The 16,756-nt window shown below is 37.0% G+C and overlaps 1 protein-coding gene across 4 annotated transcripts in view; it reads right to left on the bottom strand.

Moving 5' to 3' along the window:
- Positions 1–943: 943 nt before the first annotated feature.
- Positions 944–16,756, bottom strand: part of LOC311299444 (uncharacterized protein) — a 40,785-nt gene continuing 24,972 nt past the window's right edge. For 2 of the 4 annotated variants that reach the window (XM_084423011.1, XM_084423010.1), the window contains 15 exons: positions 15,869–16,032; positions 15,508–15,616; positions 13,778–13,882; positions 9,468–9,587; positions 8,430–8,572; positions 7,750–7,880; positions 6,574–6,812; positions 6,123–6,405; positions 5,094–5,253; positions 3,396–3,500; positions 3,220–3,270; positions 3,083–3,131; positions 2,878–2,956; positions 2,536–2,768; positions 944–1,499 (listed from right to left, as the gene is read on the bottom strand). In XM_084423011.1, coding sequence (XP_084279137.1) covers positions 1,489–1,499; positions 2,536–2,768; positions 2,878–2,956; positions 3,083–3,131; positions 3,220–3,270; positions 3,396–3,500; positions 5,094–5,253; positions 6,123–6,405; positions 6,574–6,812; positions 7,750–7,880; positions 8,430–8,572; positions 9,468–9,587; positions 13,778–13,882; positions 15,508–15,616; positions 15,869–16,032 — 1,982 coding nt within the window. In that variant the 3' untranslated portion in view covers positions 944–1,488. The remainder of the gene's footprint in view (positions 1,500–2,535; positions 2,769–2,877; positions 2,957–3,082; positions 3,132–3,219; positions 3,271–3,395; positions 3,501–5,093; positions 5,254–6,122; positions 6,406–6,573; positions 6,813–7,749; positions 7,881–8,429; positions 8,573–9,467; positions 9,588–13,777; positions 13,883–15,507; positions 15,617–15,868; positions 16,033–16,756) is intronic. The other 2 variants (XM_084423012.1, XM_084423013.1) reach the window with 1 other exon arrangement.

Genomic DNA, 16,756 nt, shown 5'->3' with positions numbered 1-16,756 from the left:
GTAAACAGCCCAAATAAAACATACATAGGTATGGGGCAAGATGAATGCAAGTGTACTGTACACTAGTAAGTGCACGACATCATAAACTGGATATTGTTCAGAATCAGCATACATAAGTGACTTTGCTGGAGTTTAGATTCAGAGCTGCAGGATTGTGTTGCCCTCCACTGGCTGAAGTTATTCACTGCACAAGGAATTATATGAGTATGTCTACACTGTCAAAAAATTATTCAATTTAAAGTTGACGTGTAAACATGCTTGATTGAAAGTAAAAAGGTTCCCACATTTAATTGTACTTAAAAAAGTATAAACTGTAACATTTTGTCCTGTTTCGAAACAAAGCAAACCTCCAGGTTAATGTAGTAGGCTACTACTCAAAATGTAAAAAGTGCAAGTTCCCCAAATCATGACCAGGTGCAGGTGAAGCAAATATTATTGATCATCTCCTAACAAAGCCATATATTAAGGTCTGGGTAGATTAGATGGTAAGCAAGCCCTCAGTTCTCGTAATCAGTGTGTTGGATGCAGGAGAAATGGGCAGGAATAAAGATCTGAGTGAGTTTGACAAGGGCCAGATTGTTGTGGCAAGGCGACTGGATCAGAGTATCTCTGAAAGGCTTGTGTGTGTCGCTCCCGGTCAGCAGGGCTGAGAATATGCCAACAGTGATCTGAGGAGGAACAAACCACAAACCGGTGACAGGGTGTTGGATGCCCAAGGCTCATCGATGCACGAGGGCAACGAAGGCCATCCCGTCTGGTCCGAGCCAGCAGAAAACAAGCTTCCATAATATAACATTTTACAATATTTCTTATTACCTTAAATTGTCTGTTACTGTCTGGATTTTCTGACTCTCAGTAACACTCGTGTGGAGTCGCTGCACAAACATATTTCATGCCACAACACAAACTGTGGAAACAAAAAACATTTTTACTTAACACACGGTCCCTTTTATAAAGATTTATTCCACAGGTCTGTCATAATCAGGCAAATATACATTAACATACAGAATATTGCCCTCTTCTGATGCTCCACACGTTAAATAACGCAATAATTCAAGACACACACGGTTTTCTATTTAAAAGAACAATAACAATACATCATAACAACAACAACAACAACAACAACAACAACAATTAATATCATAATGATAGCCAAACATCGTGTATTTCCAAGTTGTATTTTCTAAAACTCATTATATAGTGACTCTTTTAAGGTGCACCACACAATCGGCAGGTGACTTTTTAAAGAAACTTTGCACCATGACACACAGTGAAATAGACAGAGACTTTTTGCAAACGTTGTATATGTATATAAGTGTCTTTTTAAGGTTCTCCTCCACTTTCTCAAAGTGCTTGCACAGAAATCGGCGGTTTCTGTCTTGCTGTGTTTCTAAAGTTAAAGCAGTCTTTTTGTTGGTTTGGCACACGTCAGGGGTGAAAGCAGTGGTAGCGTAAGGCTTCTCTTCTCTCACCGAAGGCTCTGCTCTCTCACAGGACCTCTGCAGAGAGAATAAAAGACACAAAAGTTTAAAGTTTAATTAAGACTTTAAAGGTTGGTTCACCCAGAACCCTCATGTTGTACCATGAAACTAGAGATCAATAGAGATGTTTCGCAAAATGTCCAGGCTGTTTTTTTTTTTTTTTCAATTTAATGAAAATAAAAAAGTGATTCACACTGTCAAGCTCCAAAAATCTTCTTTTATGTTCAGTGGAAGAAAGTCAATAATGACAGAATTGTTTTTAGGTGAACTATATCATTCACATAAATAATCATTCAATAATATAGATGAAACTGTAACTGCAGTAAATTTCAGTTTTATGCTTTGAATGCTTGTAACAGGCATGTTTTATATGGTGTTAACAAGCTTATTTTTTTCATAATAGCAGTATCAGGATATATTCCAGGATTCCAGGATGACAATGTCAAGACTTATTAGGCTCAAATTGTGAAAGAATGGTTGAGAGGGAGCATGAAAAATAAATGTTGTGATGTTATTTGCTTCAAGATGTGCATACATTTCTGGTCAAGATCTTGTATTGCCAATGCAAGAGTCCAGCACTCTGTAAAGTCTCCTCCAGCACATCCCAAAGACTTTCAATGAATTAAACCATTCTTTCACAGTTTGAGCCTGATGAATCATGACATTGTCATCCTGGTCCTGGTCCATCCATGGTCATGATGTGTCTTCCTGCACGGTTGTTTAAGAAATGAAAAGCTACACACTCATCAATTAGGGTTAGAAGAACTGTTGCCAAACATATAACATGCTAGAAATATAATAATCACTGCAATAGTGATCCAATCATAGACTCATAAGCATTTTCCTATTTAATTCCAAACAGTGACTTTTTTTTGGCCGGGCAGTGTATAATATTTAATACATGAGTGTACATCCAGAGTATTTTGTGTAAATCCCTGTAGCATTCGTTATAAGAATACAACAGTATTTTACTTTTTTTTACAGTATTATGGTAATTAGTCATGAGATTAATTAAATAAAATGTCTTGTCTAATCTAAAAATGTCCAATCTTACCTGCCACATGTTGAGGTTTCATAGGTCCCGCCTTCATCATGAACGGTTCCCCTCCCTCAAAGGCCATGATTGGGTCAGCAGGTTGACCCTGCCCACTGTTTCCACTGCCACTGTGATTGGACAGCTTGATGATCTCCTCAAAGTCTGCTGCCTCTCCATTGGAGGACAGTCCATTCTGATGTTTGGTGGGCTGGACACCATTAATGACGGGTGCCGCGTCCCAGGACACAGAGCTGAGAAAGAAACATGGGTGTAATTCTCGTATTTCTATTAGATATGATCTCAAAATACAGTATTTAGTACAATCAAATGATGCAATTAATCGTGCAGCTTCTTGTTTACCTCATTTTCACGTCTCCTTGTGATTGGTTGAAATTTGTCGCACCACTATGGAGAGTTTCTGAAGGATTTTTCTGGATTACTGCAAGACAAGAGAATTAACAGCTTTTATTTTTCCTTTAAACTCATTTAAAATATTTTTAATAGAGAAAATTGTTATTTTTTCAAGGGTTACGTCACATGTACAATACTACAAACTGATTTTTACCGTTGTCAGAGACTCTGCCATTCACTTGAGCTGGAGTCTTAACATCTTTCTGCGAAGAAACAAATAAAGCAGGTTCATTCTCCTTTTACTCGGGTGTGTGAGATTAATTCAGACTTAATGAAACAGACGTGTCCCACCTGTACCCCTGCGTCACTCTTACGAGTCCTTTTCATGATTTCTTCCAGACGCTAGAAAGGTGAACATGGATGTTAGTCGAATCCACAGAAAAGGGAAACCACTCAATTGTTTCTCCTAGAGAGTAATGAGATTAATTTTCTTTCAATAAAAGCATTTGAGGAGTCTCTCATTTTACCTTCTTTCTCTCCAGGCGCTCCTGTTCCTCCTTCTGGAAGTGTTTCTCTCTTTCTATCCTCTGTTTCTCCGCTTCCTCTCGGGCTTTGGATTCGGCTTCCTCTCGCTGGCAAAGACACGAATAAAACTTCATTACCCATAAAGCCATTACACATATCTAAATTTCCCATAAGCCCTATGACATGACTCAAGGTTTGGCTGGTTTGTATAGTTCAGTTTGTTCCTTAAAAATGAAATTGAAAATATGAATAAAATCTATATTAGTATCTCAATAAAACTAAAATAACAGTGTTAAGAAGGAAGACCTATGGATTGTTTATGGGCCGTCTGATTATTTATTATTAATCAAATTGGTAAGTAACGGAAATGAGTAAAATCTTTTACAAAACCATGTGAATCACAGTCTGATAAATTATTAAATCTAAATGTAAATTTATATTAATACACAATTTATGCGGTTATGATCTGCTCTAAAATATTTCTGACTTTGCTCTTTGTGAATGCAATCTCTATAAATTTATTTTAAAAACATATAGCTTAAAACTAAAATAACTAAAATAAAATAAATTATATAACAACTTAACAAAAACTAGTATAAAAATACAGGTGAAGCTCGAAAAATTTGAATATCGTGCAAAAGTTCATTTATTTCAGTAATTCAACTTAAAAGGTGGAACTAATATATTACAAAGGCTCATTACATATGAAAACCTCAAATTCAAAATCTCAGAAATTTTTTAAATGTTCATAAGCTGTAAGCCATAATCATCAAAATTATAACAAATAAAGGCTTGAAATATCTACTTTTTTTCATGTGATTTTCTATGTAATATATTAGTTTCACCTTTTAAGTTGAATTACTGAAATAAATGAACTTTTGCACGATATTCTAATATTTCGAGTTTCACCTGTAATACTACAATAACACTGACCTAGACACAGTACCTTACAACTGCATTTAAGAAAATGGATTAGATACAATTTAAAGACATAAATGCATTAAAGTACACTGCCAAAAACTATTTAGCTTAATCTTATTGCCAATAAATCCAGATGTGGCATCAAGTTTAATCTGCTTATGTATATCTGCACCCTTGTCACAGTTTAGATCTTGAAAAAAATCATTTTTGATGCTGCTCAGACACCACAGCTGTCCTTTGTACATCCAGAGAGCCACAAACAGAGCCATTAGGCCTGTCCTGCATGATCAGATCAAACCAGAACACACACAGGCTTCATGTCAGAGGGGCTCTGCGCGACCTGATGGCGAGTGTGAAGGGCAGCAGATGAGAGTCGCCCGGAGGCTTGCGTACTCTCTTCTCGTGTGTGTACGGGTCTGAACGGCTGCTAATGCACTGCGGGAGACTCGAGCTGAGGCCGTCGTATGAAAGCACTCACGTTAATGCCCTTCTGTCTGCCTGTGCCTCAGTCACCTTGATGCCTTCAAGGTCTTTTGTATTCAAATTATTTTACAGAAGACTGCAGATGGATTTTAAAAGATTTTGGAATTAATGTATGAAAAGAAGAAATAAAGCTGATTTGAGCAAATTTGAAGATTCTGATTCAGCAACACATTGTCCATCTGCTTTCGAAATTTCATTATTGCCATTGGCCATATAAAAGCCCACAATGCACATTATTTGGATTTGACTTGAAGTTTGTCATAAATGTTAGCCATTACCCATGATGCACTGCTCACCTGTCTCTGCAGACGCAGGTTTTCCTCGTGCTCGGCTCTTGCTCTCTCCTGCTCCTCCTTCTCCTCCTGCAGACGCTGCTGCTCTGCCATGAAGCGCGCCTCCTCTTCCCTGCGCCTCCTCTCCTCCTCCTCACGTCTGGCGTGCTCCTCGCGCAGCGCTCTGGATGAAGATGAGGCAGGGTTAGCGTCTAGAGACTTATGCTCGATACTCTTAGACAACACCTCAGATGCAGGGTCATTATAGTTAACTAAAACTGAACCCATACAAAAAAACACTGTGATTACTTGAAATAAAATAATTAATCATTAAAATAATCATTAACTGAAAATAATATAAAATGTAAAAAAATCTGCTATAACTTCAGTTCTCATTTTCATTTATTTGAACATAATGTACTAAAATAACTAACTAAAATAAAAATAATTAAAACTATAGACATACTAAAAAAAACTAATACAAATAAGAAACATCAAAATGACTAAAGTATGAAATGGAAAATAAAAAATGGAAAATATGAATTGACTAAATATGAATAGTATCTCAATAAGCCTAATATAACAGTGTTAAGAAGACTTTAGACCATAGGAACACCTATGGATTGTTTATGGGCCGTCTGATTATTTATAGATAAATCAAATGTGTAAGTAACTGAAATTAATTAAATCTTTTACAAAATCATGTAAATCACAGTCTGATAAATTATTCAATCTAAATGTAAATATATATATAATACACAGTTTATTCGGTTATGATCAGCTCAAAAATATTTCTGAATTTGTTCTTTGTGAATGCAATCTAAAAATAAAAAAAAATCGACTTTTTTTCTAATAATCACAAACAACTTTAAAAGTCTTGGAAATTCACCATTGAAAGCAACAGAAACTCTGTCAACCAGGGTTATTTTAGTATACATATAAAGTATAAAATAATTCTGCTGTGATCACAGTAAATGTCAGTCAATCTAAATGAGTGGTTCTTTGAAAAGTGGGTGTTTGATATGCAAGACTGACACTCTCCAATCAACTAACCTGCTCTTCTGTTCCTGTTCTCGTCTCTCTTGCTCCTCCTTCTCTCTCTGCTCACGTGCCTGACGTCTCTTTTCCGCCAAAACCCTGGCCGCCTCCTCAGGATCATTGGTCCCAGCTGTGGGCTTGGCGGTCGGAGGGCCGGGCTCAGGAGAGAGCGATCGAGAAGGAGTGGCGGCCACATGGGCCACCTCTGGTGTCTGAGGAGCTATTGTGATTGGTGCAGAGGTAGTGACGGGCGTGGCCGGAGCAGACGAGACAGTGATGTCAGGAACACTAGGAGCAGCTAAATAGAAAAAACAACAGTCCATCAAGAAGAGTAAAATCCTTAAAAGCACTTGCGTTTCGTTCATACATATTAAAGCTATAAAAGTCGCCCTGGGCTCCTTGAAGACCATTGAGCCGTCATGCAGATTTATCTAAGAGCTTCGGTCGTCATGATGATCACACTCACTCTTTGTGTCCTTGGGAGGGTCAGCCTGACGGGGCTCCTTGGTTTCCACGGCGACAGCGGCGACGGCGGGGGCCTGTATGCGGGCGGGAGTCTGAGCCCGTTTAGGCCGGGTCTTGGTGCCAGGAGGAGTCCGGCCTGAAGATGAGGGTGGTTTGGGGGACACCGCTGGATTGGGGGAGAGGGGGCGACTCCTGGGCGTCGCAGGTGATGAAGCTCTGTTTTTAGCTTTGATATTTGGGCTAAAAAAAAAGAAGAGAATTAAGAACACATCCCAACATACATCAAAACAACCACAATAAAAAATTATTTTCTTACTTTGTATTTTGATTCTGATTTCCATTACATTCTTTTGATATTTTACATTTTCATTCAATTAAAAATGGTTTATTTTTTAAGTTTTAGATTTATTTATTATTTATTTCCAGTTAGTAATTTCAGCGAATTAACTCGTTTAGTTTACTCTCGTTGTTTATTTAGGTGATGAAGCTCTGTCTTCATAACCTAAACGAGAATAGAATTAAGAACCTTCCAATATAGACCAAAACATATTATTTCCAGTTAGTAATGTAAGTGCTTCAAAAATTATAATATAATACACACACACACACACACACACACACACACACACACACACACACACACACACTCTAACCCTGATTATTGCACACACACACACACACACACACACACACACACACACACACACACACACACACACACACACACACACACACACACACACACACACACACACCTATATACACTAACCCTAAGTGTGAACAATAATTATAGTGACGCCTGCCTTAGCAAGTATCACTAATAATGTGGATTTTGTCACTTTCAGTGAGGAAACAAATTACACTGAGACCTTGGCGTCTGGTTTGGACTCAGTGTAAATAATCAGGCAGGACATGGACAGCCATAATAAGAGTACAACTTTAATCCTTTAATGGCTAATTTATCACTTTTCCACAAAGCAACTGAACACAAAGGCCTGAATAAAAACGAACAGCCTGCCAGACGCCTCGCTGGGCTGCATCACATCAGAGCCTCTCTTCGGCTCGCGAGCGCACAGTATTTAACCTGCAGCAGCTTAGAGCTCAGAGAGAGTGTGTGTGTGTGTGTGTGTGTGTGTGAGAGAGAGAGAGAGAGAGAGAGAGAGAGAGAGAGAGTCACCTGGCTTCTGTTTTTGTTCTGGTTATGGATTGGGATTTTCTCTTCTTCTCCACTTTTTCTTTAGACAGAGCGCTCTTCTCCTTTTCGTTCTCTCGTTCCTTGTCTTTCTTTTCTTTCTTCTTCTTCTCAAACTAGAGGAAAACATTGATGAATCATTTTAAAGGAGTCAAATCATTAAAACCAGGACTTTTTCTTGAGAAATATTATAATATTATTAATATCATTAAGTTATTTTAAAAGGTAAATTAATAAGTAAAGATATATCAAGTTAATCAAAAGTCAAATAATCCTGAAAAACACGTTTTTCTATGAAAATATTAAGCAGCACAACTGTTTTCAACACTTGTTTAATAATCATAAATGTTTCTTGAGCATCAAATCATCATATTATAATGTGACACTGAAAACTGGAGTAATGATGCTAAAAATTACACAGGAATCACAGGAATAAATGACTTTTCAAAATATATAAATTTAATACATTAAAATATAATCAGTTATTTTAAATTGTAATAACATTTTACAATATTAATGTATTTTAAATCAAATAAATGCAACTTTGGTGAGAATTAGAGACTTAAGTCAAAAACATAAAAAAATCTTACAAAGATACAGTCGGGAGTGTATATTATCATTTATATCTGAATATTTTCTGCATTGTTTGTGTTACTGTGTTTTACCGGTGTGGAGTTGCGTCTGTTCGCGCGCTGTGTGATGTCGGGAGTGCTGGCCGAGACCCTCCAGCGTTCAGCGCTGTGCTGGTGAGGATGATGATGGGAGCAGGGCGTCAGAGGAGACACGGACGCAGAGCGGGAACACTGATCTGAGAACAGACACAGAGATGTTTACAGACAGTCACTTAATAATGCTCAAAACATTACATACTTAATTGAGATAATACACACTACTGTTTAAACGTTTAGGGTTGGTAAGATTCCTAAATATGCAGTATATAAACAAAGCACAGGGTTTTATATCCCACAATGCAATGCACTCAACTTGACTTTGCATTCCAATCTAAAAAATAAACTATGATGTTTAAATGGACAGACATTTTGACACAAAACTGGATGAAAAAAAAGAAAAATAACCATTTTTATTTCTGCAGTGACAACTGGACATTACTTGTTGAGTTAAACACGCAGGTAATAAGGAACTTCTGTGCAAAATGTATACTCAACGTAAAAGTGCGTAATGTTTTATTTAAATTCAACAAAATGTACAATAGGTTAAACTGTGCACTGCAGTATGCAGTAAGCCAAAACTCCAAACATCAAAGAGAAAATCAGCAGATGAAATAGTAATTGGCTGATATGGTCTGAAATTTATGAACTTTCATTTGAAATCTTAAAGAAAAAAAACACGCAATTCTATCAGATGCAAACATTTAAACGTTCATGTATGCATTAGACAAACACATACTAAGCTCAAACACAAGAAAACAGGTAGAAGGTTTGAAATGAAAACTGCTTTACATTGAACTAAGGTTAATAATATTTACTATGGAAGCAGGTGAAAGTGCATACTCTTGTTCACACTTTCACCTGCAGATCTCTTGTTTGATTTCAGCAAATGAGAACAATCGCTTGTTTGCACTCAATGAGGCCTGTTTATGATGTGTGTTTTACTCATTACATGGGTGTGTGCCCGAATGTGGTGAGTATAACCATTACCTTAAGCTCCTGACATGTCAAGTGCATGTGTGTTGTGTAACTCACGAGGGTCGCTGCTGTTCTGGAGGGTGGCGACGCTCCGGCTGCGAGCCAGAAAGGAAAGAGTGGGCGTCATCAAGCGCTCCACGATGCGGCTCTCCCACGGGCTCAGACGCAAGCTGCGGGCTGACACAAGAGGGAGCTGTTAGCATCGGCACATGTGGACAACATACCGCAGGTCACTCGACAAAGGGCCGAAGCAAGCGTTCAGCCAATCGGCTGCCTGTCACATCCAGTAACGAGGAGCCTGACCAATCAGAGAGGCTGTTACTGGAAGTGGAATTCTCAAGCCCTTCGTTGAGTGAACACTGACAGTGATGTCTTGATCTGGACTCCTGCAAGACACAGAATCTACACTACTGTGAATATTGTGTTTGCTGTACTTCTTTACAAACACATTCACAAACTTTATTTGCTTATCGGCTCATTGTAACTTCACGGGACTTGAAGTTTCAACTTAATTAGTGAATTTAACCAGCAATCTTACTCATGCTGGTTAAATCAATGATACAGTAACTAAAGTTTAAGTGTGTTAGACTTTAATGCTTTATTGCTCAAAGTTTTCTCTTTCATAAATCAGGAGACAAAATGGAGCTCTAATACACGTTTCATTTAAGATTTTTCTCTTAAAATGTCTAGTAAAAACTAAAAGCAGACACAAATGAGCCAATCGTTGACATATTAAAAGTAAAGAGCGATAATTTATTTAATACCATTGAAAAGTTAATGTTCATTAAGATTTTTTCTAAAGAAATTATTAATTTTATTCAGCAAGGATGCATAAATTTGATCAAAAGAGACAGAAAAAGCATTTATAATGTTAAAAAATATTTCCATTTCAAATAAATTCGAACACTTTCTAGTCTTCAAAGAATCCTTGTAAATGTATAATGTAAAAATATATATTTTTAAATCAACATTGATAATAATAAATGTTTCTTAAGCAGCAAATCATGATATTAGAATGATATCTGAAGGATCATGTGACACTGAAGACTGGAGTAATGATGCTGAAAATTCAGCTTCGATTTGATCACAGGAATAAATTACATTTTAATAATATTACTGTCATTTTGATTGAATAAATGCAGCCTTGATGTGTATAAGAGACTACTTTCAAAAACATAAAAAAAACACCTTACCGACTTTGAACCTTTGAAAGGTTGTGTTAATCATTTAGATTATTTAGTCTTCCAAAAATATGATGAGACAAGTTTGTGTTCATATTGAGATCTTTTGATCGCAAACTTTAGTATCCTCTGCAAGTCTGAGCACAGTTTAAGACATCATTGAGATCTTTTCTCAACTTCTAGAAGAGACAAATATGAGTCTTTTTCTCAGGAGAAATTTCTCAGGAGTAAAATTTTGCTCCCAATTTAATCTCATTATTCTCTAGGAGAAACATTTGCAATATTTAAGAGATTTCATTTGTGAATTTTCTGCATGGTTTAACTGCATGTCTAGACGAACAGCACTCTAAAAGCAGAACAATTAGAGTATTCACATGTTCAAAGTCGGGTTAAAACTGGTTTTATTCTGGGAATTATGGGATGCGGTGTTAATACTCTGAGAGCACAATAAAATGAGATGACTGAATGACAGTTCTCTACAGACATGAGAAAAACAAGTGAAGTGACGAAGAAATGAATCTGTGGTCTCGATGACACTCGTTTTCTCCCATGCTCCTTTGCTACAAACACACACACACACACTTGGGCACCAACAGGCAGAAACAGACTCCGAATGTAGCAATAAATAGCATTAAAACAATACTGTGTCTCAAAACAGACCCTTGTTCTCAATGTAGCAACGAGGTGGTGTTCCGATCTGACACTTTAGCAACACGAGAAAATTTACAACACTTCGTGACGGCTGGTCACTGGCCGTTGCTAGGCAACAGCTGCTTTTTTTTCTCCCCCACTGCGGCAAACCGTGCTGTTGCCTGAACTACTGTAACAGAAGGTTTGATCACGATCTAGGATATAAACTCCTGCTTCTAAACTATATTCATTCTATAAGTTATGAAAACAATATTTAGCCGTATTTCCAGGAAGCTTGTTGCAAAAAAAAAAAAACCTCAATGGTCAGAAAGTCGCACAAGACTGCAGCTAAATATAACATAACCTAAATATTACATATTATATCGCAGCAAAAAGTGCAGTTTGAGTGGTCATCTCTAATGACAGGGAAATAAGAGCAGACCACGAGCTACACAGTTGCCATGCGGTGCACAATGCTGTTATTATGTTGATTTATACACATCTGCATAGCTACAGTTTTGCTGACTTATCACCGGTACTTCCTGCTGCATGTGGATGTCAGCATTCTAGAAAACCCATTATTTCCTTAGAGAGAAACTTAAAATAAGGGTATGTTCAGAATAACTACAATACTACTACTGTCTCTGCAGGTTCTAGCATTTATCCATTTGCATGGAATATCGAGATGGCATACTACTTTTGCTGTGTACATAATGCAATGTGCTTAAACTGACCTTTCATTTGCAGAATGATGAGTGTTATGATTTTTAACCTCTTGTCTTTAATTTGATTGGATCAACAAGAGTGGACTGAAAATGCGGACAATAACTGTTATTTACACATAGTGATATGTAGCATACTACTGTTTGCGAGTGCTTAGCATTGCATAATGCTATACTGTTTCACATAATATTTTTTTAAAATAGCGTGCAGTATACAGTAGGGATGGGAAATGAGAAACCGTTCTTAACCAGAATCATAAATATATAAATAAATAAGTATATAACTGAATGATGTTTTCAAATGTTGATTGCACTAACTTGATTAGTGTTTTTTTCATACTAAACACTATACTAAACATATTTCTTTAGTATATATGCATACCATTCAAAAGTTTGGGATTTGTTATATTCAGCAAGGATGCATTAAATTGATCAAAAGTATCAGTAAAAACATTTATAGTGTTACAAAGACAAATGTTTTCAAATAAATGCTGTTCTTTTGAACTTTCTATTCATCAAAGTATCCTGAAAAAATGTATCACAGTTTCCACAAAAATATTAAGCAGCAAAGTATTAATGGCTGCTTAAAATTCAGCTTTGCAATCACAGGATTTAATCATTTAAAAGTATATTCAAATAGAAAACATTTTAAATTGTAGCAATATTTTACAACATTGTTTTTACTGTATTTTTGATCAAATAAATGCAGCCTTGGAGAGCCTATTACATGTGGACAAATATATATATATATCGTGGCCACAAATTAAGATTTTATTCCCACAACTTATTCATTTGTTCCCTCCTCTTAGTAAATCGTGTCCATGTTGAATTAATTATTTTCCTCGCTTTAACGAAATATTACAGCGTGGACATGATTTAGCAAAACGAGGGAACGAATTAGTAAAACGTTCTTACGTATTAGTGAGTTGTGGAAACAAATTGTTAATTTGTTAAATAATTTTCCCCCCCGCATGTCGTGTGTGGCTCCATACATAAGAGACTTCTTTCAAAAATGTTAAAATCTTACTGACCCCAAACTTTGAACAGCAATGTAGTAATTTTTGGAACTCACCCCAATTATCTCACACACAAACACACAAAAAAAAAAAACATAAGCCAGAAGCGTTAAGTGGATTTGGAATGAGCAATAAATTCTGTTACATTCCCATCCTTAGTATACAGTGTAAATGAGCAGTACACAGTAAGCAGTATGCAAGTATTCCAATCTGAACACAGCCAGATACATTTTACAAATACTTAACTATTGCACAGCATCTCTTATTTATATGAATCGATCAATCCATTGAACTGATTAAGATCAGATTAGACAATTAAAGTGGCACATACTATATTATGTATCCTAACTTAGTTACCAGACCACTGTTTTATGAACACTGATAAATAATCAGCCATTCAAATCACACACTCAGGTTAAAAAACCCACCACCAGCACCACGACCCACACCACAGACTGAAAATGATGACCGGAACACAAAAATAAGAAAGAAATGAAATATTTCCACCACTTACTGGACCACAGATAAATAACCATCACAGACTATGATGCAACAATGTGAGCGCTGATCAAAAAGTGCACGGAAGTAGAGATTACCCACGATGCAACACAAGAACGGGGGGTTGTGGGGTGGGGAAGTGAATAAGAGAGGTGTGAGAATGACCATCGATCACCGGGCACAGGCACAGGCAAGCAGGCCACCAGAAATGAGCAAATCAAAAGTAGTTCATGAGAAAAACACAACTGAAGAACCAAAAAAAAAAAAAACAGACGGAGGGTTGGGAGGGAGGTGAAACGCGGGAGCCGCTCCGTTCTTACTTCTGCAGGGCGAGTTCCAGAGCGTGGCCGAGGACTTGGACAGCCTGTTGTTAATCACAGGCTCCGTCTGCCGCGGCAGGTTGACCGTGGAGGCCGAGCATCTGCCTGCAGAACGCAACACAGAGAGCAGAGCGTTCATACTGACCCCGTGAGTGACGGCGGGACGGGGCGCACAGCTGGAGCGCTTGGAGGGACATGCAGACTGCAGGAGGGAGAGCTGGAGGAGGCGGGCCACTCTTGCATCAACTTGTGATCATGTAAGATGATCGTACATTTAAGATGTACATTAAATTCCATACAATGCTAACAACCATTTTTAGGGCACATGAATGCTGACCAAAGTAGGTAAATATTTAGATAAACTACTGATCAAAAGTTTGGGTCTGTAAGATTTTTTAATTGTTTTTGTAAGAAGTCTGTTATGCTCGCCAAGGCTGCAACTATTTGATGGTAAATACAGTTAAAACAGTAATTTTGTAAAAAGTTAAATAACTGAATATATTTTATTTTTTTATTATTTTATTTTGTAATTTTGTGATGCAAAGCTGAATTTTCTCCAGTCTTCAGTGTCACATGATCCAGAAATCATTCTAATATGATGATTTGCTGCTCAAGAAACATTTCTGATTATTATCAATCTTGAAAACAGTTGTGCTGATTAATATTTTTGTGGAAACCTTGATACATTTTTTTTTTCATAATTTTGTGTTGAATAGAAAAGTCAATAAACAGCATTTATTTGAAATAGAATCTTGTGTAACATTGTCACTTTTTATCAATTTAATGCAACCTTGCTGAATAAAAGTAATACATTTAAAATTCTTACTGACCCCAAACTCTTTAACAGCAGTGTATACTAGACTATCCAGGTAAATCAGCACTATCCTACTGATAAGACCAGCATTATCACCAGCATGTGTTTTTTTTTATGGACGATGTTTTCTAGCATGGCATCCTGGTGTCCACAACCAGCTTAACCGTAAAAAACATGTTGGTCATCCATCATTACCAACTCCAACCAGCATACTTGAAATTTATAAGTCTGATCTGGTCTTTTCAACAGGGTAGAACTGTACAAAGTGATCCAACATGGCATCACTTCCTGTTACACACTGGTCACTGAAGACACATCAGCATTAAATTAGAGGAAAAAGAATAGACTTCTTATCATTTGTGTTATAATTACACTGTCATACATACAGTAGACACATCAACGCCCATCTCTTTTAACTTCTTTGGTCTAATAATATGGAGAAAATCACATCTTAGCAAGAGAAAGAGATGATATCACAGTCCTTTGCCTACATACATCCATCACAGCTACTACAACACCAGAAATAATGTTTTTAAAGAATAAAAACCATACAAAAACCACAGTAAAACATAAAATTAAACCATAGAAATGATGTTGATGCCAATGATTAGCAAGTTTTTGTTGGTGAAACCACCATACGATGATTTTCCTCCCTCACTTTTTGATGTCTTTTTGAAAATTAAAATGGATCAACAAAATCATAACCAGATGGTGACGCCTATTAACCATCTACCGCAGTAAAATCTCAGCACTCAAACTGACTGACACAGAACAAACACTGCTGGAGTCAAAAACAATATTGTGTCAACATAAGAAGTTTCCAAATTCATATCAGTATTGTTTCAGATGGATATAATGACTCTAGTTTGTCTGCTAAAGTGGTATGAGACTGTAAAGTTTGACTAGCAACACTTACTCTCTCTGCGGGAGGTCTGGTTCAAGCCGCCGGCCCATGACCACCTCTGCTGACGGATCTCAGCCCACGTTTTTTTGGTTGACCTCTTTATGGCGGATTCATACCTCTCCTGTGGAGAAAAAGACAATCACAAGGATGAACCCTATTTTGGTTACTTTTTTCACCGAATAAGAATCTGAAATTTGGTAGTTCATCAAATTTGAACTATCGACTTTTGAATTTGAGACCTAACAAGCTTTGCATTGCAATACTAACCCTAACCCTAACCCTAACTGTATGTCACTTGCTCAATGAACATTATGTTTGCAGCTGGTTTGTCCTCCCACAGCCCCCCGTTCCTGAGCACATGGCGTCTCCACACCTTATTCTTCTCCAGTTTCTGCCTCTGTTTCTCCTCCAGCAGAGCTCTTCGTTTCTCTGTCTTCAGTCGTTGTTCCTCCAACTTCCTCCTGCGCTCTTCCAACTGGCTCTCGCGCAAACGCCGTGCCTTCTCCTCCTTCTCCAGCCACTGAGCTTTCTTCGCCGCTGAGAAAGAGAAGAGAGAGAGAGTTTTTGCGTGATGCTGTCTACTGCTTCTTATGTCAGTTTCTGTCAGAGTTAACAATTACAGAGAATCAGTTCTCAGATCTTTGGCTAACGTTCTGGTGAGGTTCTCTCAAAAATATGAACAAACACTAAGTAACGTAAACAGAACGTTCGTTCAATGTTATCTGGTCTTTAAATAATGTTCTCAAAACATTAGCAAAAAACATTGTTTATGTTGATGAACCTTTTTCCTGAAACGTTTTAGTTGGATGTTCGTTTCTACATGAACATTTACGTGTAACATTCCCATAATTTTTGTGAAATAATCAAATGTTTTTTTAATGTTCGTATAACCGATAAAAAACATCTTTTAACTTAATGGGAACATTAGCAATTGTTCTTAGAACATACTTTTGTTAGCTGGGGTCTTCAGCAAAGGTCTTAATTTATCAAAACTCTCATTAGTGTCTACCAGAAATGAATTGTGAATATCTTATCTATGGTTGTTTGGAAATCAGAACTGATTGTTTTACGCTCATTTAACATTAATAATCATTCACAATTGTGCAATCTCACCCATAGCTGTTGATTTAATCACCACTGAATACTTTTTATAGTTATATATTTATAAATCAGTGCTTGGGGAAAACCTAAGCTGCTAATAAAACAGCCTTTTTCTCTGTGTGTTCAGTGCAGTTTGACTTCAAAAACAATTAAAAACCAA

This window comes from Rutilus rutilus (assembly GCF_951802725.1).
Source record: "Rutilus rutilus genome assembly, chromosome: 11".
NCBI classification, from domain to species: Eukaryota; Metazoa; Chordata; class Actinopteri; order Cypriniformes; family Leuciscidae; genus Rutilus; species Rutilus rutilus.
This window is presented reverse-complemented; position numbering and strand designations above follow the sequence as displayed.